The 24,831-nt window shown below is 39.2% G+C and overlaps 1 protein-coding gene across 3 annotated transcripts; it reads left to right on the top strand.

The window, feature by feature from the left end:
• Nucleotides 1-782: 782 nt before the first annotated feature.
• swap70b (switching B cell complex subunit SWAP70b) lies at nucleotides 783-21,284 on the top strand. 3 transcript variants are annotated; one of them, XM_088298621.1, is made up of 12 exons: nucleotides 788-1,000; nucleotides 2,653-2,793; nucleotides 6,615-6,788; nucleotides 8,037-8,273; nucleotides 8,540-8,686; nucleotides 8,826-8,934; nucleotides 9,505-9,686; nucleotides 12,257-12,364; nucleotides 12,451-12,617; nucleotides 18,780-18,978; nucleotides 19,060-19,156; nucleotides 19,801-21,284. In XM_088298621.1, the coding sequence occupies exons 1-12, from the start codon at nucleotides 905-907 to the stop codon at nucleotides 19,914-19,916; spliced, it is 1,773 nt and encodes a 590-aa protein (XP_088154747.1). In that variant the 5' UTR covers nucleotides 788-904; the 3' UTR covers nucleotides 19,917-21,284. The 3 variants fall into 3 exon arrangements, with proteins under 3 accessions (XP_088154749.1, XP_088154747.1, XP_088154748.1); XM_088298622.1 differs by having other exon boundaries at nucleotides 6,639-6,788; XM_088298623.1 differs by lacking the exons at nucleotides 18,780-18,978; nucleotides 19,060-19,156; nucleotides 19,801-21,284 and adding an exon at nucleotides 16,320-16,558 and having other exon boundaries at nucleotides 783-1,000.
• Nucleotides 21,285-24,831: the final 3,547 nt, after the last annotated feature.

Below are 24,831 nucleotides of genomic sequence, written 5' to 3' on the forward strand. Positions count from 1 at the left end.
TATGGCCCAGAGGTGATGAATCACTTATTCGACCACGTTATATACCTTGTTTTAATCACTAATACATTTGTGACCTGGGATGAGAACATAGATGACTGTTGTATAGCAGCACACACAAGTTGAACAAATGCTGCTTTAAGTCTGTGAAAATGCAGCATTTTGACTTTTTAGGCTGACTGCATCGCTTTGCGTCAAGGACATTAAACAGGTTTTTTGTACAGTCAACATTTTTTTACATGGCTGAGTCAAGCAAGTTGTCAGAAATAAAGTTACTTTGCAAAACTTAAATTCACTAATGAACAAAAGTATTGTCAGCAGTGTGTGTGTCTATAAGAAACCTAATCAGAAATTACTCCTGCCTTGCTGTTGTCATCGTTGCTGCTCAAATGAAAAATGTCTGCATTACTTTTCAAAAACAGTATTATTGTTGGATTCACAGTAATAAATATGCTGATTAGAAGAAAATGATATGCTGGATATCTGTAGGTCTACTAGAAATCTGAAAAAAAATCAGCATACAATGTACTTAATGTAAAAGTGTTAATTTTTTGTTAAAAATGCAGTGCAAAAAAATTATTTTTTTTAGTCAAGTACAAATTAAGTGACTTAAAATGCTTTAATATCCTATATGAAGTTTAATATGGCGTTCCTTCACACATTTTGCAGGCGATACTTTCCAATTAAAGCAATAAATGAAGTTAACGTTCGCAAATGAAAACTCGCGGAAATGAGCGACGGAACACTATCCTTAAGAAGGTGTGATTCACGCAAACCCGCCCTCGTCACGTGACCTTTTCTGATAGCGAGAGGAGGGAAGCGACTACGACAGTTAGACTCTATAGTCCAGGCTCCAGGAGGCAGAGAAGAGTGCGAGTCAAATCAGTTTGAGAAGCCGACCACGGTGATGTCTCTGCGGGACGAGTTGTTGAAGTCCATCTGGCACGCCTTCACGGCCCTGGACGTAGACAAGAGCGGAAAAGTGTCCAAATCTCAGCTCAAGGTAAAACTAATGACAGAAAAGAAACAAGAAAACTACTTGTTGACGAAACTACATTTTCAAAGGACGAAAAGAAACACATGGATGCCACTTGCTTGTCAAGAGAATATTGCGTGGAATGTGAACGTTAAAAGTCAACATTTTTGACTGTTGCTGTGTAAACTGGCAAATGGTCGACAGAGTGTAGTTCCAAAAGTTTGCCAGTGATGTAACAGGACGATTTGTATAATTTTTAAACACAGTTTTATCTCCAAGTATCCACGTAAAACTAACCAGTGATATAAAAGAAAGCCATGCAATTTTGTAAATCGCATGAGCTCGTTGTTGTAACTTGACATTTTGTTGTTGTCTTGTGATGAACTGAGGGCATTGACGCTACAGGGATGCCAGTGTCAGGGGCAAAGTAAACATGGCGAGCCCCCAACCCTCAAACCACCCCTGGAAAAAAACTCCCTTTTTATGAAGTCGGTGAATATTTGTGAATATTCAAAAAATATTTCAAGTCCGAAAATTATTTTTGTTTTCATCAATTCAAGTGTTGAGAGGGCAAGTTTAAACTGTGTTGCGACGATAAAAAACTTGATTGATTCACGAATTCATCCAATCAGTAAAGTAATTTGAGAGACGTATGAAAATCACTTCTTGGTCAAGTTGGTGTGGTTTAAATCAGACTTGGTAAATGTCTCTTTTTTCAGTGTATCATCATGACTTAAGCTAAATTTTAAAACAATAAAATGCAAGTAAAAAATGTGTTCAAAATAAGAAAAATAGAACTTTTTATGAATTAGAAAACCAGTGACTTGTCTTATATAATTGTATAATATTAAATATATAAGAACTTTTGACTTCAATTTAATGTTGAATATAATACATTCTATTACAAATATGTGAAGTATCTTTTGATTATGAAAATAACAATGGATATGTGTCTGAATAAAAATATATTTTACAAAATGTAAATTAAAAAAGATATATCTTTTTAAATTAAGAAAATAGGAAATAAAACTTGTTTTACTTTTTTTATATACTAAAACAATGAAAAATATTGGCACAAATAAAATGTGGTGTATCTTTATTAAATGCAAAATAAACTGAAACATAAATTTTTACGAGACAGAAATAACTATAGAAATAAATGTGTCTTTTATGGAAAATGTGATTTACTTTATGAAATTTAAAATAAAAGATGTGATCGAAATGTATTTTTATTAAATAGAACATTTAAGAAATTATATATTTCTATATAAAATAGGAAAAACAAAAATATGTGATTCATAACCTTTTAGTAAACAGAAAATGTATACAAAAAAATCTCATTTTATCGATCTGTTTCAATAAAAAGAATGATTGTAAAACTAATAATTTTCACCATCCGTTTTATTTGAAAAGCAAAGACATAAAAATAAAGTAAATATGACTTGTGATGTGAGAGATACTTACTACAAGAAAAATTGTCGTTAAGAGTACACACAAAGAAATGACCAAAATAAACACGTTTTATTTTAGCCCGCTGATAAACGCTATTCCACCGAGGATGTGACACATCATTTTGACATCAATTGAACATTGCCTCATTCAACACAGTCATGATGTATAAACACATTCACATTGTATTCAAGCTTAAAGTCCATGTTGGGTCTTCTGTGTTTTCGTAGGTGTTGTCACACAACTTGTGTACAGTTATGAGGATCCCACATGACCCCGTGGCTCTGGAGGAACATTTCAAAGATGATGATGAAGGACCTGTTTCCAACCAGGGATACATGCCTTACCTCAACAAGTTCATCCTGGACAAGGTCAGCCCGTCAGCCCATCTAGACGGCTATAATGGCTCTACAAAGTCGACAAACCCCTGTTCAAATACTTTTTTCCCCCAGTGGTATTAAAAAATACAAGTAAGATCAATAATTTCCGAACTTATTCAACCAATAATGTTCACTCTAACTTGTACAGCTCAATTGAAAAAAAAAATCTTATTGATTGGGGAGGAAAAAATAACCACTGAGATAATGTGGTTACACGTGTGCACAACCTGTCATTCTTGGAGATAATTAACAAGTTACATTTGGACGGAAACCGGAGTCAGAACACAGCCACAACCATTTAAGGTGCCTCTGATAAACTCTTCCACACACTTCAGATGGTCAATTATCATTTTATTCCTGACATTTTTATAGTCACATTTTAGAGCATGGGACATGGTCCGCTGCGACCTTCCGAGGCAACAGAGGAGTTATTATATGTAAGTTATCAGTCAGGAGCAAGCTCCAAAAAATTCCCAATGCAGTAAATACCATGGAAGACAGTCAAGTGGAACAACGATAGCACACAGGCACATAAACAAAAACTGGACGTCCCTTTAAATTTGATAACAAGAAGAAAACTGGTCAGAGAGGCTGCCAAGAAGCAAACAGCCATAAATACAAATTGTATTTTTAGCGCAAACACAAAACTGCTCATCAACAAAAGAACACAATCCGTATGGTGAAGCATTGGTGGGGACTGCAGTATTCTTTCCGGTCTGTACTTGAAAAGTGAGTGTTGACACAAAACCTTCAGGCTTCGAAAGCAAAAGAAAAAAAAATGTGGGATACACAATAAATTTTTGTGTATATGAGGATGGAGGGGGCAAGTCCTCTTTGTGTTGTGTTTTGGTTGTTTTTGTCACAGCACTTTGAATTGCATTTTTTTGTATGAAAAGTGCATATAAATACAATTTGATTGATTGATAATGCGTTAATGTGTTTATGAACAATTCTCATTATTTACCGGTATTTATTTATTTGTTTTTTTTAACTTTCCCTCTCAAAAAGGTTTCCTTATTTCTTTCAATTGAGTTACACAGGGTATCGGCCGATGGTTGAAAAAAATGTTTGAAATAGGAGTGAAATAATTTATCTCTCTTTTTTTTTTTCCACAAAAATGGTATTTGTACAGGGTTGTATAGCTTCATCATATCCGCTGTACCTATCTTTCAATTTAACTATCTAGCTATTTTCTGTCAGGCTGCTATCAAACAACAGTGCATTCATTGCACTCCTTGTCCATCCCTATTTGATGATGAGCGAGCTTTACTCGTTTTTCATTACATTATAATTTTAGTATATTGTCTGCATGCCAACGCACACACACACACACACACACACTCATGCACAGGATTCCTACGGATTTTGCGTGACTTTTCCTATCGCCCTCGCTGTGAGTGACTTGGTGCTGTCAGGAAATGCAAAAGCAGTGATGTAAGTCCAGGAAGTGTTGTCATCTATACATGCAGATAAATGTGATGGCATCATTGTAGTGAGGAAACACCACCCTGCTACACAAGGTAACAATCACTTTTAGTACATATATCTGTTTGTGTGTTGTGTGTGTGTGTGTGGGTGTGTGAGCGTATCAGGGTGATCCAACCTGCAGATTGATTACATGACTCCACAAGGCCTCCCATTGTGCAAATGAATGAAATCTTGAGTCTTGAAAAATGTCGTGTCGACTTACGCATACATTTTGTCTCTGTGCCTTTCGTACAGTTCAGTTGGATAGCATTTATTCAGCACAAACCGCAACAGGCCCATTTTCCAGGCACCATGAAGGCACCTACCATCACAACATTGGCCCCAGAAAAGTGCAAACCTTTCCAAGACAGCTTTGACAAAAGTTTCCAAGTGGTTCATCTGCGCTTTAACGAGCTCTTTTTATTTTGGGTTTAAATAAATTAAAAAAAAAAAAACAAAAAGAGTCCTAGCACGCTTGCTAATCTTTGAGGGAGGCGCCATTCTGAGCTTTTTGGGTGGAGTAGCACAAGTTTCCACAAAGGCTCAAAGCTCCACAAAACACAATAGTGATTGAATCACATCCTGACTCTCTGTGCGTGTATACTAGACTTAGATTACCCGGGATGACAAGGAAACTCATAATGATGTCGAGTAGCCGCTTCACTTCCGGCCCACTCATTTTGTGTCGATATGTTCTCTGTCTGCTGCATGAGTGAACGCTGGGCCTCCCAGTTGTCTCCATGGCAACGCTTGTGTTCCCCTCCGCGTTCCTCACATTTTCTCTGGAAGTTCAGCATGATTTATTTTTGCTGTTGTTGACACAGCCACTTCTCTTTTGTGGCACGATAGAAAGATAGACGCTATCATTGAACGCCACTCGCCAGTGGCTCATTGTAGACCCACTTCCTGAATTTTGACATTCAGGTTAATGCTTTACTGTATTCTTTGTGAAATTAGGGGTGAAAAAAATCACGTTGTCCCACAAATACTGTAGCATCTTAATTTGCTTCATTTTCAGGAGACAGCAAGTGACAAAATGGACTCCCCCTGAGATATCCACAAACACGTGTATTTTACTGATCAAGTCATATTCCACAAACACTACATTAATCAGAATGCCGTGTTCTGACTAGTGGGCCTGCAAAGAACTTATTGTTGTTAACAATTTTTGGGGGTTGACTTCCCCTTTAAAGATGTACGGCATTTTTATAGTGCTATAGGTCAGGAAAGTCTTGTCACTTTATGGATTTAACTTATTCAAAACAGTAAGTATTTCAGCAGTTTTTCATATTTAGACCAAAATAAAATGGACAGCGATGTCTTTAGGATTTGTTTTATTTTCATCCAAACCAAAAAAATTGCCCTCAAAAAACATTTAACCGCTTTTTGGGTACAAAATTAAAAAAAAATGCATCACAAAAAGCAGCTTTTGTTGGACAAACCTACTGATGAGAAGCTGACAACAGTAATTCTTTAAAAAAAAAAAAACTTAAAGGGACAGTGGATAGTGTTTTGGTTTTTAAATGTTCATACATTTAAAAAAAAAAAAACACTATCAATTTCAATTATATGCCAAAAAAAAATGTGTTTGATCACATAGATTCAGGAGTAGACAAATCACCTATCACAAATTGCACACTGTTCAAGACAGCCCCGGTGTTCAATGAGGTCTTTATCTGATATCAATGCCCACTCACCCTCACGCCAAAGCTGGCAGCTGCAAGCGGTGTCGGACACCGCACACGACTGCTTGTGAGACAACTCCGAGATATGAAGAGGCAAGCTGGATAGTAAGGCGCTAATTTTGTTGCGTTAACGACTTTTGCTTTAATGGACTAAAGCTAATTGTTGTAATTAGCAATGCCCCCTGCTGGCCACTATCAACCGCCGTCTGCCTCATGAGAGTTGATCAACTTGTGCGTAGCTAAATGTCCAGCCAGCCGGGGTTCGTGTGCGCATTCTTGATCTTGTCCGCTTCAGCCTGTGTAAGTGGAGAATCAATCGGCATGGTATTTTTTATTTTGTGGAGGTGATCTCATGAGCTCATGTTTGATGTTAATAAATCCAAACTATTATGCAGAACGCTTATACTTTCACAGGATGAAGTGAACAAGAGTAGTCATGTGCGTTTGCATTTTGGTGGCGATCGGTCCCCATTTTGGGCAACAGAACTGACAATTCGAGCAATGTTACCTTGCTTGCATCCCTACTGTCACATAGACACTGAAACCAGAAAAAAACAAGCGGAGCCTGTGTGCCTGCTTAGGAAATAACTGTTATGGGATTTATGGAATCATGCGCTACAGGTTGTACAGTATATTGACAACTTAAATTGCGTGCGATAGGTGACGGACAACTTTGACCGGCAGGACTTCGACAGGATGTGTTGGACTTTGTGCTCCAGGAAAAACCTGGACCAGAATCAGCTGCTCATCTCCAATGAAGACGCCTTCAAAATCTGGTGCATCTTCAACTTCCTGTCCGAGGACAGCTACCCGCCGGTCATCGTCACGGAGGAGGTGAGCGCTTCCCATGTTTCACTCTTGCTCTCGTGAATGATTAACACATGTTTGTTTTGGCGCTTGTTGAGTCGCTGATGAGCCTTCAAGAACAGGAAGTTGGGAACTTCCACTTCTGTTACAAATGCTGAAAAATTTGTCTTTGACAAATGTCGTTGCTCACCGGAAGTTTGTCAAAGTACACACACGCTCATATTCTATACACTCTATGTTTTTGTTTTGGTGTTTTGAAAAGGTGACAACTGTGAAGAAAGCATTGTCAGCCAAACGGCTGTAAATCTTTTTTTTTTCTTTTTCCAGGGAAGACCAAACCTGACAGTTATGATCACTATCTAAATTATGGGAATATTTATGAGGGATGTCAAATCCCCAAAATTCTTTGCAATATGTTCTTTGCCCCTTCACCAGTCTAAACATGGCATGCTGATCAATATTGCGTTTGTGGAATATGAGTTAAGCAGCCATTTTAGCCATCTCATGTGGTGTCCAATTTGTCACTTTTTTTCAACTGAAAATGACATAACCGTTGCTTGGGGCTTAAGTAACGTCCAGGGCTCAGCTTCAGAAAACAGGTGAGCCATGATTTGTCATTAGCTGATCCCAGAGCAACTGTGATGTCATTTTCAGGAAAAATGGCCGCCCCCTGAGATGTACACAACCAGGTGTATTTTACTGCTTAAGTACTATTCCACAAACACTTAATTAAGGAGAATGCCGTGTTCTGACTAGTGGGCCTACAAAGAACGTATTGTTGGTAACAATTTTTGGGGGTTGACTTCCCCTTCAAAGATGCCGTACGGCATTTTTATAGTACTATAGGTCAGGAAAGTCTCGTCACTTAATGGATTTAACTTTTTGCAGCTTATTTTGGGGCCATTTTATTCATTGAATTGAATGATGTGAGAAAGTGTTTTACTAATGAATGGAGTTGCGCATCAAAAAATAGTGACTGTTGAAAGCCTGTGTATTAAAATGATGTGAATGCTGAGACAACCGTTCAAATGGCTATAGAAAACATTTCCGAAATGCTGAGAGACAAGCACACCAACTAACTCTATTGTCGCTCAAAAGTAACGCATGAATGATGAGGGACAAGCACTTCAACTGTGACAAGAATTAGAAATTTACCGTGAGAAATGATGCGATGGCATTGCCTCTCCATTCCTGAGCTATTCTGTCTTTTTTATTTGGGCTCACTGACATCATCTCTCAGCATTCACACATAATATTTTACCTTTATATTTCCAGATGGAGTACTTCCTGCGCAAACTGACGGAGGCGATGGGAGGTAGCTGGGTGGAGGAGCGCTTTGAGGACTACAAACTGCAGATGCTCTCACAGCAGCAGCAGCAACAGAGCATCAGCGTGTGGCAGCTCATCACTCTGGTGGGCTCAGGACACTTCAGCAAGGGCATGGACAGACAGACCCTTTCCATGGGCATCCACGAGCTCCATCAGGAGCTCATCATGGACGTGCTCAAGCAGGTCTGTCCTCATTTGAACATTCCAAGCATGCAGCAGAATTTTATACCGTTTGATTGTTTAATGAAAGTGTGGCTCATTACTATAAGCGCTACTTTTCTCCATTCAAGGCATTTATTCACCTTTTAACTGTTCTCTGCCATGTTTACTTACTTTGCCTACTTTAAGTGATGCACAGTGATCATTTAAAGTAGTGATGTTCTCTTGGAGAAAACGTAAAATAAAAGTTTTGTATTTCATTAGTTTATGTTAAGATATATTTCGTGCAGGGCTACATGATGAAGAAAGGCCACAAGAGGAAAAACTGGACGGAGCGTTGGTTCACACTAAGGCCTAATTCCATCTCCTACTATGTGAGCGAAGATCAGGCTGAGAAGAAGGGGGACATCTTATTGGATGAACACTGCAGCGTGGAGGCAAGGATAAGCTCTGCTTTTAACACATACAAGAGTAGAGACATCCCAGACCAAAAAAAAAAAGCCAAAATGGCAAGTTTTGACAATGGAAAATTTAAAAATGGTATTGTGTACTGAACTGAAGTGGGATATTTTTTAGCCTCTGGCGGACAAAGATGGCAAGAAGTGCCTCTTCTTCATCAGATCCTCACACAAGAGTTTTGAAATCAGCGCGTCAGATAAGAAGAAGAAGCAGGAGTGGATTCAGGGTGAGTGGTTGAAGTATTCACAGCACTTCACTTTTTCCACAGTTTGTCACGTTCCAGTCTTATTTCAAAATGGAATAAACATGACAAGATGAAAAAAAATCCATTACTTTGTGCAAATGTATTAGAAATAAAAAGTAAAGATGTTGCAATATGTCACCTTTAGCGGTAAATACAGCTCTTAAGGTTTATAAGTAGAAACAAGATGCGCTGTTGTGGCAGGCTGAGGATTCTCATATAGATGGGATGTCATTCTTTTTAAAAAAAATTATTTGTTTGCAAAAATCTTTATAAAAAAATGTCATTATGGGTTGTGTGTAAAATTTAAAAGGAGAAATAGATTTATTCCATTTTGGAGTAAAGTGAAATATGCGGTTCATCATTTTGTTAAAGTTGTGCAAAAGGTTCTGATCATATGCATTCAAAGTTTAGAGGTGGTCAAATTAAGTTCACCAGTAATTGTCATTGTCCATTTGAAGTTCATCCAGCAATTTCACCTGAATGCCAGATTGACCAAACATGTTGTGAATAGTGTTTATAGGCATGATTGAGCATTCTTATGTTTGGTGGTAGCAATCCAGACGTGCGTGAAACTGCTGCGAGCGGGCCGTCAGGCGCCGCACCGCGAGTCGCGCCACAAGCGTCGTGAGCTACGCCTCAAGCAGCAGGCCGACCAGGAGGAGCTGCACACCAGGATGAAGGCGCTCCAGACGGCCAACGAGGCCAAGCAGCATGAGCTGGAAGACATGAGGAAGGTAAGGACCACAAGATGGAGGACGCGTCCTCGTTACTTGTATCACTTCTTTCAAACACAGATGCGAGAGCTCTTGTTTTGATTTGAAAGATAGCATCGTGACACAAAAAAAAACCTTCCATCGCAATAGCTGTTTTGGGAGAAAAAACGCTGATAATTTTTGGTGGTCGTCTGGAAAGGAAGACAACTTTAGCCCCCGCTCCAGTGAGAAATGTTACAATCCGGTTGTAAAAGATAATCTGCTGTGAAGCCGTTTTGGTAGTGAAGATGTAGCACTTCACTAGTCGTGCACATATGTAAACTGGTCCACTCTACTCGTGCACTGAATTGTTTTACTAGTAACGACAAAGAGTGTAGTACATGGGTCTTATTGTCACTGATAAGGCATAAATGCTCCAACGCATTTCATTGAGATGAGCAACCTTCCACCTGGATGAAAACATCACATTGTTATTCTAAACAGCACCATTGTTTTGAGGCTTCAACGCTGCATTTGCACTCTCTGGCCAGTTTAACGCCATGTCATGAATACAAATAGCATTTGCGGGCCCCTCTACCCTCCTTCCACGTCTCCACACCCACCCAGCTCATGAATAATGTGCCGCTTCTTGTCATGCAGGAATGCAGAATGAACAGGGTCGGTCACCCAGTCAGTCGCCATTGAACATGCTTTTCTGGTTTGCATCCCCAAACCGGAGCGTCCAGCAGACTGTTAATGTGGTTTGTAGTGTTAAAGCACCTGCTCAGTAATTGGGGCTCATATTAGCATTAGCATTAGCAATAACAACTTTAAAATCTTCAACATGACATGACCTTGATGAATCATCAAAAAACAGTAGTGGGAAGTAACCCAGTACAAATACTTTGTTAATGTATTTGTTGTTTTTTTCTGCACTTAATATATTTTTCTGTACTACAGTCCCTACTTTGTCAAAATAAGCGTGTTGCTTTTTTTTTTTTCAACACTTTGCAGCAGACAAAAGTAGAAATAAATAAATAAATAAAAGATTTACCGTAATGCGAGGTAAAGTCAACCGGGGTAGAGATTTTGATTACATAAGATCTTGGGGTCTTGTTAGGGAGAAACATCAGGAACAGAAAGAGAATGTTCTCATGTTTTTATCATTGAGAAATGTATTGTTTGATTCTCAGTTCACAACGTTAGCAAAGCAGAGGAACACGTTTTGGTAGCATTGAAGTTGCATCAATGCTACAGTAGCTGGCTCTTAAACAACAACATGCGTCTTAATTTTTTTTTCTTCTCAGTGTGAGCTCTAAGTTAATAATAATTGTCAAGTTATATTGTATGTTATTGTAGTTGACATCAAAAATTATTTTCTATAAGTGCATTGCAGAGTCGTAACCTTTACCTAAGTAGCCTACAAGTGCTGAATCAGGATTTATCACATCTTAAGTACAGAGCTATTAACTATTTTTTCCACCTTTGGGCATGCTTATTAGCAGTTAGCAGCATTAGCTTGGAAATAGTCACAGGACACCCAATTGTAAAATCAATCGTCGCTCTGGCCAACTGTTTGATTTTATTACGTTTTCTTAAAGTCTTTCTGACAGTCAACTGTTACAAACACTCCCAAGAAATGTTTGTTTGTCACATTATGTCGTCTTTTAACACTCGTATGATGGATAATAGTATCCGTCACTCAAAATTGCCTGTAAGACTATCGCAAGGAGAACTATGTAAAACCACATTACTGTTAGCAAACCCTAACCTTGGAACGGAGTCTATTTCCGTTATTTTTTGTGGGGAATGGAGGCGGGGGGTCTGACTGAAACAGATTGGGTTTCACTTTTGTTCAAGTGGGTACACAGTGCATGTGAGTGTGCGTCTGACACTCTGGTGTGCTCACTGGCTGACACACTTTGTCTTGGTGCTGAATGCACAAACATTTGGCATTGAGGTGCCACTCTTTTGTCCAGCATAGTTTGTGACTGCATGAATGAACAATGAGACAATGTGCAGGCACACACGCATACTGTCAGACAACGTCAGATACTGCACAGAAGTAAATAGAGTGCTTTATAAGTTTGTTCATTGTACAGTATACTGTTGTGCACGCTCTCTCACGCACATACACACTTAACATATATTTAGTCATGATTTTTTTATTTTCATTTGTCTCACAAAATAATTGGAAATATCATTTTCCAATTTTAATAGATGACTAGTTAACCAATTTTAATGACACTCTAAAATTCTAAATAAGAAATGAGACCATTTTATGATTTTACATATATTTTTTCACAATGTTTTTTTTTTTTAATAAAATGCCTTTAAAGTGCCACTTTACCTAATGTGTTTCATTTATTGTATATTGTACACTTTTTGACAGTTTAAAGAACATAACCCAATATGTTCTATTGGGCAGATGAGGTAAAGATTGTTTTTTTATAATTATTTTGATGTTTTTTAAAATTTTATGTCTAAAGCTTGGAAAAGACAAGAGTCTTTTTGACATGGGTTTTTGTTGTACTTTGTTCCTGGTGCTGGGTCATTTAGATTGTTTGGTACACAATAATAAAAATGTTATTAATTCATCCTGTCGTCATCAGGCACTGGAGGAAGCAGCAGCCAATGCGGCAGAGGAAGAGCGACGGCGGCTTCAGACTCAGGCCGACCTCCAGGACCGCTATAGGGTGGACCTGGAGAGAGAGAAGATGGTGTGTGTGCATAGACCCTCGCCCGGGTTCACGTTCAGCAGGCACAACATTAGGTACACTCTTGTGTGTGCTTTACCCGTTTTCAGGTGAGGCAACAGATGGAGGAGCAGGTGGCTCAAAAGTCCACAGAGTTGGAGCAGTACTTACAAAGGGTTCGTGAGATGGAGGACATGTACCGGAAGCTGGAGGACGCCTTGGAGGACGAGCGGCGTGCTCGCCAGGATGAGGAGACCGTCCGCAAGCTGCAGGCCAGGTCAGTGCAATACGGATTTTACAAAGCGTGATAATTTATAGGTATGATGTATTCCAAAACAAATTCCACCTGTTGCTGAACTTAACACTTAATTCAGAATTATTAGTAAATATATTATTATTTTTATTATTATTATTATTATTATTATTAGAAAGAAAAATGGAAGATTTGTTTTTATGAATTACTCGACTTTTTGTGGGGCTACCCAGGATAGCCATGACATACAACATTTCATGTTTCTTAGCAAAACTTCGGGGTTTGGATTTTAAAACATTTCTGTGACAATGGCAAGCGATCCAACTTGAGCCATGATCTGCCCACATGCTTACAAAAAGTAATTAGAAATTTGCTGTAGTTTAATCATTTCTCATATTCGTACTTACATCGAGTATCAATCGTACAAAATCTCTTGAACTAATACAGTATATCGGCTTCAAACCTTAAAAAAATCACATATACCGGTGTTTTTGATCGTCTTCTTGAGACTTTTTGGTGGGCCTACTAACCGTGCACATGCCTATCTTTAATGTAACTACTGTAAATTAATCTGGCTTCGGGGGCTGAATTTTAAAAAAAAGAATACAATCCTCAACGATAAGTCAAATCAAGTTATATAATTTATGTATATATTAGAGTTTAGTGTCCTGGAAAGAATGGAGCACTGCTACATGGGATCCCAAGCAGTCACATATTCAAGTTCCTCTTTAACCTTCCTTCCTCTTTGCTGACGTTAACTTTCCTGACCAGGGAGTGAGTGAGTTGGCGCAGTTTGACAAAACAGCAGACGCTGAGTGTTCAGAGTGGCTTACACACAAAGAACAGAAACCACAAGCTGTAATCAGATAAAACAGAGACCGTAAAGCATCCATCCAACCAGTGCTTTTCAAAATTGCTTGCGGAAACCTCCAGCAGTCAGCAAGATGCAACTTGGGGTCCACAAAATAATTTGCAATGATTATGTTTATTATTCTTAAAAAGTGCATACCTATGTATACATATTAAGGACTGGCACAGCAATAAAACAAACACAATGAACCAGGACTACCAGAATTCTAAAACTACAGCACTCGATCTCTGATTTTGATGACTCACGCTCTGGCAACGACATCACCTATAATGATTATCACACGCTGTTTGAGTGTGGAGGACTGAAAGAGCCAAAATTAAATAAATAAATACACCATGAAATATTTAATTAAACTTGTTATTAATTAATTATTTCCTTCATTCATTAAATATGGAATTAAAATCAATGTGTCATTACTTAATTCAATTACCAATGATTATATGTAAAAAAAAAAAAAATATATATATATATATATATATATATATGAATATAAAATTATTAATGTATTTAATTAATAATTGTATGGTCGCGTGTTGCATGAATTCATTTTATCTGGCAGCATGAAAATTTGGTGGGCAGGCCCTAACACGATTGGTTGCACTGCTCATCAAGTCAAGGCAATAACTGTAGAACTGTTGGCTGTCTCGTTGTGTTTTTGAGTCAACGCAAAGTTTGCAATGCACTGAGATGTTTTTGTCATCTTTACTGGACAAAAATGTCACGTAATGTTCATATGTACAGTGAGCAAATGCACGTTGTGATGAGGTGGGTAGGCTGTGTTGTTTTGGCCTCAGACGCTCAGCATTCTCACAGCGTGATAATAGAAGTGACCCGGCTTTCTGTCTTCCTCTGAGAAAGAGTGACATGCAACGTCACTCCCAAGTTACAAGGCAATAACAAAATAGTAACGCCCAGCCATTTAGGAAACTAACTTTAATCAGATTACTGATTTGGAAAAATGAGCCTGTTAGTTTGCTGGTTACCGAAAGTGAGTAATTTGATTAAAATGCGTTAATTAGGAACGTAGTTGTGACAAAAACTGCTGATGAGTGAAAGAAATTCATATACAAAGTGACGACTCAATCTATAACATAAAACAAGCCACAAAAAAGGAATTGAATCAATATAGACTCAAGAATATGAATGTATTTTCAGAAATGCAGGGCAATCCGTAGACCAATCCGGTCTATGCCAATGCACAATTTATGCACACAATCGTAACTGTACCAGAGCATTGCCCGCAGACAACCTTTTGGCATCTCGCACAGATATCTTTTGAGCGGTTTTTGGAGCAGTTCTTTCGAATTTGGCACTGCCTTCTTCTCTCTGGGTCCGTGGTCACGGGTGCAAATGCAGGCCATGGGGGGAGATCCTTCTGTGCACACATGTGGTCTGCTCGCAGTTCGTTTGATAGCATGAGAATGAAGTCTCGGCGGGAAATTTTTTGACTGAGACAGTTTCTGTACAGTACCCAGGCATTGACAGCTGCCATGTCCAACATGTTATAAAAAACTGCTACTGGCCATCTTCGTGTAGCAGCCCTCACGGAATATTTACGCAACATCTGATTGAGCACATCAATGGCTACCTTGGTGCGGTTGTAATAAACCACGGGCTCAGGCTTGGCTTTGTGGCCACTCAGGGAGCCAGCTGATGTGTGCGCTGTGCTCAGAATGCACACGTTTTTTCGCCGTTTGCACTGGTAAATGGTCAGGATGCTGTGGGTGTTTTTTAGCACTTTGGTAGAAAACAGCGGCATTTTCGCATGGACATAAGTCGGCAGATCTTTTCCGGCTTTGTTAATTGCACCAACAAGACTGGTTTCCTTCAACTGCAAAGCCTGGGCAAGCTGGACAGACGTGAAAAAGTTATCCGTGGTGATGGTTCTCCCCTTCCCTGTGAATGGTTTTACCAGCTTCAGCACCACACTCTTCCCGAGCTGCTGGACTGGAGTGTGTGTTGCATTTTTGCCCAGGTAAGGAGCGCTGTTCAGCATATATTTGCTGGCCACATCAGCTGCTATACAAAACTTAATGCCAAATTTCTCTGGCTTATTTGCCATGTACTGTGTAAAAGGACAGCGAGCTTTGGTCGGGAGCAGCTGTTGGCCCACAGTGATGTCAGAGCCGGGTATGTAGTGGAGAATGCAGTTGCTGATAAAACCATCCCACATCTCACTTGCCAGCGCAAACTTGTCTGACCGGAGACGTGTGCTCCTTGTGTCCTTCCTGTCAAACCGCAGAAACCGCATTATGGTTTGGAAACGGTGTTTTGGCATTGTCTCTTTGAAAAAGGGAAGTCCCCATTCTGAAGACCAAAAGCTGGACAGCTCCTGGTTTCTCCTTCCTATTACCCCACGTACATACACAAGTGCAATGAATGCCTGGAGCTCAGCTAAAGTTAAGTCCCACGAATCATCGTCCAGGACTCTGCAGGCCTCGATTACAGTGCAGTCCCGTATGTGCTCCAGCATGCCCTCATTTACAAGGCACTTGAAGGCTGTCAAAGTGTTGCGGATTCTCCGCTTGGCTCTTTCGGTGGGGCCCTCTGCCTCTGTCAGGACGTTTTGGATTCTCCCTTTCTCCTCTCCCGGAACTACCAAAGTCCACAGAGTACCATCCTTTCCCTTCTCTTGTGCCTCTGAGGCAGACAGGTGTGGGTTCGGTGATGAAGCTTCCGACATAGCCTTTTGACTGGCAGCTTGTGCTGCTGGCTGGTCAGCTGTCATAAAAACAGCATATTAGCTTATTGATTTTGCTTCTCTGGCCTATCGTGCCAAAAATGTCACGACTATCACAACTAACAGCCTATATTTTACAATAAGATAATACCTTGAATTATGTCGTCACTTCCAGTGGAGCAGGTGACACGGCTCCTCTTTGCCGGGGGAGGATGCTCTTCCTCAGACTCGCTCTCTGAATCAGCCAAGCTATCCAGCGACCATTCACCCTCAGATGCCCCATCGGATCCAGACTCCGCCTCGTCAATATTTTGAAGGAGATGTAATGCCTCCACTACTGGATAGGTTTTTTTATAGGCCATGGTGAATAGTCGCTTCTCTTGAAAATCAAAGCTGCTGCTCAATAGTGGTTGTTATGGAAACACTGCAGCGGCGCCCCTGAGGCAAGAAAAATTTACATTGATATTGATGGAGCTCTCAAATTGATGATGTGGTAGATGAAAGAATATTGACTCATAAATATTTGAACACAATAAAATGGCAGGATATAAATGATTTACAGTACATACAGAGACAGGAAACGTCAAAAGACCAGGAAACATTGTTAATCTGTTAATTCCCCCCATTAAAATCAATGGAGATGCCAATTTAATCCAGTTCCCCACCATTTTGGTCTTAAACAATAAAACCTAACACTTGACAACGTTAAACGATTGTGAAGAACAAAACAGTTTGTTCATCTTGACTTCATTCATTCCTGCTTCTGCTGTGTGTGACTTGGCCACCAGGGGGCAGTGTAATACAAATATACATACAAAGAAAATTGACAACTGCTCATCAAACTGCTGTAATATTAGTATTTATACCACCTAGGATATAGTATCAGTATTAGTTTCGTTATAGTTTCTGTTGTCTGTGGTAAAATATCCATTGCTTATAGTGTAATAACACTACAGCATTGATGGATGTTTCATTAGCCTGCCTATGGCATTGTGAATTGTGTGTTAGCGTTAAGGTTAGAAAACTCATAAGACAAAGGCATTAATGGATTAATAGCTTTTATTATTTTTAATGGTATAAAGGCATTTTCCGTCATTTTTGTAAATGTTACTGTGCATCGTTAAGGAAATTTCAAATCAAATCAAAATCGCAACATCTGCCATTAAAATCACAATTTTTTCCTTCCCTAAAATCGTTCAACCCTAGTTATGATTATGTTGTATTCCTTGGTGGAAAAAAAATCTCCCTGGTCCCAAAACGTTTCAGAATCCCTGATGTGGCGTCGCGATGAATCCCCATGATGTGAGACGACAGCACCACCTGCCGGTCAAAGTTTACTTCTTTCCATAGGTTACATTAGGTACCATAAGCATAAACAAGTCATTCACGAACTCACGTCATTTTATACTAAAATGTTCATAACAGTTAATGGTCATCGTAATCATCATCAACACCGCTTGTCCTCGTCAAATGTAAAATCTATTAAAAAAAAAAAAGTCTCTCAACTTCCCTGATGAATGACAAAAGTTTAGTGATAAAATTATTCTAACGCTTCTCTTTTTTTTTTTGTGGTGTCCATTTTTATGAATGTTGTAGGCAGTGATCTTCAGTTTGTATTTGGCTTGTCAGCTGTGACGGGTTTGCCAGCATACTTAGCTTGTCTCGTTAAAATTGCAACAAACTGAATAAAATTGGCAACATTTAATAGTTTGTTCTTCAATTTCGATCATCTTTCTATTCCAGCTAGCTGCCAGCCGGTCTGGTAATTTTGAGAGGTTCTCTCTTCTCATTGCAGTCATTTAAGATTTCCAATGACTTAATGGCGATCATTGCAGCTTCAACACTGCGTAATGAATCCACAAAATCTCTTCAAAACTGTTGAGTTTTTTTAAGCCTTTCGCTGAGACATTTTGCAATAATTAATGTATATCCGTACCTCTCGTCTAGAATTTTCCATACGTAAACATAAGCAGATTCAGTTCCAAGTAATATCCTCTAGCGCGCTCTTGGGCTGAGGATTTATGCATCTCTTAATATAGAATGTTTTCTAATTCGCGATCTTTACATTTATCTCCGCGTGTCAGGCGCCGATAACACGCCTGATCTAATTAACGGAGTGGAGCATGAATTCGGCAGAAATTGGAAAATATCACATCACGTATAAACAGGTGACCAGTGAGCTTCATTCGCTATGATTTCTGTCAGAATGCCCCCCAAAAAGAAAAAAGTCCCCACGTGAACCCGACTACCCACCGTCGTGTCTTGCTGTGTCTTGTTATGCTTTTTCTACCACGCCCCCTCGCGCATTTCTCTTCTTTTCCCACGGACATGCACATTCACCTCTATAGCGCCCCCTCTGGCGCGGATGTTAAACCTCCAAACGCCAGGAAAACAAATAATCCACACAAAAATGAAAATGTCAAACGCAAGGATGACAAATAATCCATATGGAAATTTGAAAAATGCGTTTGCGTGCACTACAATTGGTGGCAAACAGTTCAGGGACTACCCCACCTACTTGCCGAAGACAGCTGGGATAGTCTTCAGCACGCTCGACACCCGTGAAGACAAGCGGCTTGGATAATGGATGGGGGGAAAAAAATAAAATAAATAACAGTAGCGGCGGTTGGTGCAGGTTGCTGGAGGAGGAGGCGGTCAAGCGCGCCGAGCTGGAAGAGATCCACCTGAGGCAGCAGCAAGCCATCTCAGCGACGGAGGCGGAGAAGCAGGAGCTGCACAAGGAGCGGCAAGCCAAGGACAACGCCCTGAGAGACGCCATGACACAGCTGCATCAGCTGGAGCAGGACAGGCAGGGGGCGCTCGAGCAGTACCAGGTCACATACACTCACCCCAGTCTCAATATGCTCAAGAGTGGATGATTATCATCATCATGATATTTTTTTTATGTGAGTCAGACAGTGATGAAGAAGCTGGAGGACGCCACCAATAACACAAAGACGTGGAAGCACAAAGTGGCTGAGCACGAGGGCTTCATGCGCCTCATTCAGCCAGGTAACGTTGAAAATGTGTTGGTTTTTTTTCTTAACTTTCACTAGATTTTCTCTTGTCTTTTTTCCCCATCTAATATTGTGGTATTTTTAGTTTACGAATTTTGCATAACGTCCTATTATTCATCTAATATTTTAGTTTTATTCTGCTAATATTTTTGTGTTTTTCAGTTTTTTTGTATTTTTCATTTAAGATTTTTTTAAATCTTTTAAACATTGTCTAATATTGGTGCATTTTTTCGTACTTTTATCTATATTTCTTTGTGTTTTTTTCATCGAGTAGTTCTGCATCAAAAACTTTGAGTATTTGTTTTTTTTCATCTTTTTTTTTTTTACATTTTTTGAAATATTTCTAATATGTACTGTTATTTATGTAATTTATATCTTTCCTTTTTTATTTTAATGCAATATGAGTGTACTTTATGTTCAATATTTAGTGCTTTATGGTATTTGTTTATATATATATATTTTTTACATTTTTTGTACTATTTTAGGCATTATCGCTTCGCTTCTCATTTGTCTTTGCTCATTATAATGCTGATATAAAATCATCACCTCATCGACGCATAAGACCTTGATGTGCACCAGGTCTGTTGCGATGTATTCAATCTGGGTTTATAGCGTACCGTGTTACTTTCCACCTGTCAGGCACCAAGGCTCAGATGATCACAAACTGGGGGCCAGCCGCCTTCTCTGAAGCCGAGTTGAGCCTGAGGGAGAAGAAATGGCAGGAAATGAAGAACCAGGTGACACCAGCGCAGTAAAAGACAACAACAACAACGTTATGTTAGCAATGCTAACCCCTAAATCATGACAGGAATGCAAATGATGTCATTCATGTGATGTTTTAATTTATACGTGTTACCTAAATGATAGGCAACCAAAATATTAACGTACAACCGCAATTCCAGTGAAGTTGGAACGTTGTGTTGAACATAAATAAAAACATTATACAAGACGAGCTATTTAATGTTCAAACTGATACATGTGATTGTTTTTAAGCAAATACTAATCAACTTTGAATTTTCTGGCTGCAACACGCAAAAAAAAACCCATAAAACTGGGACAGGGTCATGTTCACCAGTTTCATCACCTTTTCTTTTAGCAGCATTCAATAATCATTTGACAACACAGGATACAAATTGTTGAGGCTTTGTTGGTGGAATTCTTTCCCATTCTGGTTTGATGTACAGCTTAGGCTATTCAACAGTTTGGGGTCTGCGTTGTCGTATTTTATGCTTTATTATGCGCCACACATTTGCAATCCTAGACAGGTCTGGACTGCAGGCAGTCCAGTCTAGTCCCCATACTCTTTACATTGTTGTCATGTGCGCAGAATGTGGTTTGGCATTGTTTTCCTGAAATAAGCATAGGCATCTATGAAAAAGACATTGCTTGGATAGGGGCATATGTTTCTCCCAAATCTGTGTGTAAATTTTAGCATTAATGATATTTTGGTGGATGCTTAAGTCACCCATTGGCACTAACACAGCATTTACCATCATAGATGCTGGCTTTTGAACTTTGCGTCCATAACAGTCCTGATGGTTCTTTTCCTCTTTGGTCCGAAGGACACAACGTCCACAATTTCCAAAAACAATTATAATGTGGACTCGTCAGACCACAGAACACTTTTCCACTTTGCATCAGTCCATCTTGGTCCATCTCTGGGCCCAGAGAAGCCAACAGCGTTTTTGGGTGTTGTAGAAAAATGGCTGCCTTTTTTTTTTTTTTTGCATTGTTGAATTTTAAGGAACACTTACAGAGGTAGCACCAAACTGTATTTACTGACATTGGTTTTGTGTGTTCCTGGGCCCTTGTGGTGATATCCTTTACACATTGGTGTCAGTTTTTGATGTAGTTCCACCTGACAGATCGAAGATCACGTGCATTTAATGTTGTTTTTCGGCCTTACCAGCAGTTTTTTCTCCAGATTCTCTGAAGCTTTTGCAGATAATATGGACTGTAGAAGAAACCCCTTAAATTCCTTGCATTTATGTTGATGAACATTGTCTCGCACAATTGTTCACGAAGAGGTGAACGTTGCCCCATCTTTGCTTGTGAATGGCTGAGCAATTCAGGGAAGCTCGTTTTATATCCAATCATGGCTCCCACCTGCTCTCAATTAGCCTGTTCACCTGTGGCCTGTACCCAAAAGGTTTTGGACGAGAACTTTCTCACTCTTTTTTGCCGCCTGACCCTGCTTTTGGAACGTATTGCAAGCATAAAATTCTAAGTTAATAATTATTTGCTAAAAACAATTGTTTATCAGTTTGAGCATTAAGTATCTGGTCTTTGTAGTGTTTTTAATCAAACATTGGTCGAACATGATTTGCAAATCGTTGTATTATGTTTTTATGTTTAACACAACGTCCCAACTTCATAGGAATTGGGGTTGAAGTTCAACTTCATTAATTGCAACTGTACCTAATCAAGTGTCCAGTGAGTATACTTTTTGTCACACCTAATTAAGATTAATATGTAAATATGTCATATTTTACTCAGAATACATTCAGCACGAATGCTAATAGCTACTGAACATTTTAAAACTGCTGTATTTAGCATAACATCAGTGTGTTGTCGTTTTTACTTGCCAAGAAATATGAAATGTGGAATAAAAATGTGTTGAAAACTTCCTGAATTTGAATTTGAGCATTTGTTTCGACTATTTCTGGTTATACTTTTACTAACAGTTTGGGGCTGCCTGTTTCGTATGTGTTCAGTTGGGCGTGCCACACTAGCTCCATCAAAGCATATTCCATCGTCAAACAGTGATTTCATGCTCTTCACGTCAATGTTCACAAGCCAAAATGGAACTTCCTCCTGGACATGTTTCTCCACCACACAAATGCGTTGTTCTTGTTTTTCACACATATTTACTTTATTCTACTTTGAGCAACAATACCTTTTTTTGTGTGACTCAGAGGAGTTTCAAATGGGTGGAAAATATTCAGTACATTTCTCTGACCTTTCCATATTACAATGATGTTATTTTTTAGGCTTGCTTTGGGGGCACACGTTCCATTTTTTCCTTTCACTTTCACCTCCTTCTTATGTTAATATAGTATTCCCCTGTTTGCCATATAATATTGTCTAATCTGTGTGCATTATTATGTCTAATATTTTTATATTTTATAAGTACAGTAATTGTCATATTTTTGTATTTGTTTTTTTAAAACGACATTGTGGACACCAAATCTTTTCATTCCGCTTACTCCGCACGTTTACATGTAACTAACTGGTCCAGTGTCTACTGAGTGTAGTTCTAAAGCTTCCCCAATAGGGGGTGCTAATACACTGAAACAGCTGTGAAATCCCGATTCACATCTAATTGTATACAAATATTACATGCATTTTCTTTTTTGTCGTAATACTTGTGTATTTTCGGCTTGTATCTATTTAGTTTAATCTTTTTATAACATGCTTTATTTTTGTCAACCCTGCAACATAACAGTCATTTTATTTAAGTTAATTAGGTATAATTAGGAATTTGGGAATCATTTTTACGAATTGTATTGATAGCATTTCAGCGAGTTTTTTGGAGGGGGGGTATTTCATAAGATTCGAAACAGAATGTGAATACGTTACAATAATTTTCATGGAGAAAAATAACACCATAATCCAAAATAAAAACTGTACAATACTCTTGCCAGAATAATTTTGAAAAGACATTGTCTTAAATTCATCTTGTACCCTTGAATCGGCAGCAGGAGGCAGCACGGACACCAGAGGGAAATCGGAATGGTCAACGAGGTAAAATGGCCCTGAGTAAGGGAAAACCACAATATCTGATATCAATTATTTGGAACATGATTGTAGAAATGACAACGCCACATTCCAAAGGGTTTGCTTCATGTTGCGTGACGGCAGCGTTTGCGAAGCATCTGGACCGAAACTGGAGTCAGTTGTTCAAAAAAAAAAACCTTGAAGGTTTGGTCATCAAGTTTGGAAGAAAAAAAAAACAGCGAGATTGCGAGAAGGACAAACTGCAGGCCGGGATTTCACTGTGAACCCACAATAGCCAAACCACAAATTAGTTAATTTTTTTTATTGCTTAAAAGCTGTGTATATAAATATATAGATCAACAATTTTTAACTAATTAATCACACAAGTTTCATTATTTAATCACGATTAATCACATGTTCTACTTCTTAGATGTTTATTATACAAATATTTATAATAAACCTTGGAATTAATGTAAAATAATTGAATTAAAAGTATACATAGATTCAAAGTTTGTACAAAGTTTTCTTTTGATTCTTGAAAACAATCTTGCTTTACAGGCATGTTTCCTAAATTCTTTTCATTGAAAAAATTCTCAAAACTTCTCACATGTTTAGTTCTGCCCATGAGCATCATCATCCAGCAGTGTTGACCTACAAGGCCCAGAGGAGGAAACTTGAGCAGGCTATTTTGCTCCGAGATGATACGCCAAACACATACAACTAATATGGTATTTGAATTAGGCTTTGAAAAGTGCAAAAATTATTTTATATTTCTCCATCAAGCATTAAGCCAGTAAAAATGAAAGTAAAACTACCCATAGTCGGTGTTTGTTGATATGTTCCTGCCAGTGACTCCCCTAAATTTGGTTGCATACATGAGCAGAAGTTATTGGACGCCACAGAAAGTAAATAAAACGGAGAAATTATTTTTTTACGCTTTTAAGAATTTAAATTACTCTCTCTTTTTATTCTCCCCGTGCCCCGTGTTCCGGTTTCTTTCCACATTTCAAATACCTACACACTTTGTAGGATAATGGAACACTCAAAAATTTCCCCAAGTGTGACTGTGAGTGTGATTGGTTGTTTGTCTTTGTGGCTGGCAACCAGTTCAGGATGTACCCCACCTACTGTCCAAAGACGGCTGGAATTGGCTCCAGCACGCCCGCGACCCTCGAAAGGGGAAGCGGTTCGGATTATGGATTGATGGAAAATTTTAAAAAGCAAAAACCATAATGACATGTCCAAAACGATTATAACGCTGGTACACGATCATCAAAAATATGGAGCAAATTAAAGTAAGTACTGCCTGTAGGGGAAATAATAATAATAAGGCTCGTTTATGCGTGCCATGTGGCCCTCTTTAGACAGAGGTTTGGCGACAGGCCTGGCAGCATATCTGTCCGAATGATTCCTGACACGAAATAGAAAGAGCTAAAAATTTAGCACCTTAAATGACACTTTTCAGTATTAGGAAAATAAATCGTCAATTTATAAACATCTGCCCGTAAAATCCCCTTCCTCAGCCCCGCTTCATTCTTGTAATCGTGCTAGCGCGCCGCCACAGCCTAAACAAAGTACAAAAAACAATGTGGCGACCAGATGCGCTCGGCACATTGGCTTTTATGCAACAAGACGTAGCGTCATTAATGCTGAATGCCGCGCCACATGTGCGCTGTCAAAGGCCCCCCTGTGTCATCCCCCACCATCACCCCCAGCGGCGCCTGCATCCCATCATGCCTCTGGCTTTTCAAACATCCTCGCACCGGAGGTTACGAGCGTTGCGGCTCGCGTGCCGCATTCCAGGGACGTGATGCAAAGCAGAAAGGCGCTAAACTCTCGAAGGGAGTGCGCGTCGGAGCGTATACACTGGGAAATAGGGTTGAAAAGTGAGGTTAAGGGGTCTCACTGCCCCCTTGAGCATCCTCGATGCAAAGCCTTGCAGGAATTTCCATC

The sequence above is a fragment of the Idiotropiscis lumnitzeri genome, chromosome 6 (genome assembly GCF_059441095.1).
Source record: "Idiotropiscis lumnitzeri isolate Australia: NSW breed Sydney's pygmy pipehorse chromosome 6, RoL_Ilum_1.0, whole genome shotgun sequence".
NCBI lineage: Eukaryota > Metazoa > Chordata > Actinopteri > Syngnathiformes > Syngnathidae > Idiotropiscis > Idiotropiscis lumnitzeri.

Excerpts from the sequence above, each read along its gene's own strand:
- swap70b (XM_088298621.1), top strand. The coding sequence starts at position 905 with ATGTCTCTGCGGGACGAGTTGTTGAAGTCCATCTGGCACGCCTTCACG. Across the intron at positions 8,274-8,539 it reads TCATGGACGTGCTCAAGCAG|GGCTACATGATGAAGAAAGG; the intron begins GTCTGTCCTCAT and ends TATTTCGTGCAG. Across the intron at positions 12,618-18,779 it reads GTCCGCAAGCTGCAGGCCAG|GTTGCTGGAGGAGGAGGCGG; the intron begins GTCAGTGCAATA and ends CGGTTGGTGCAG.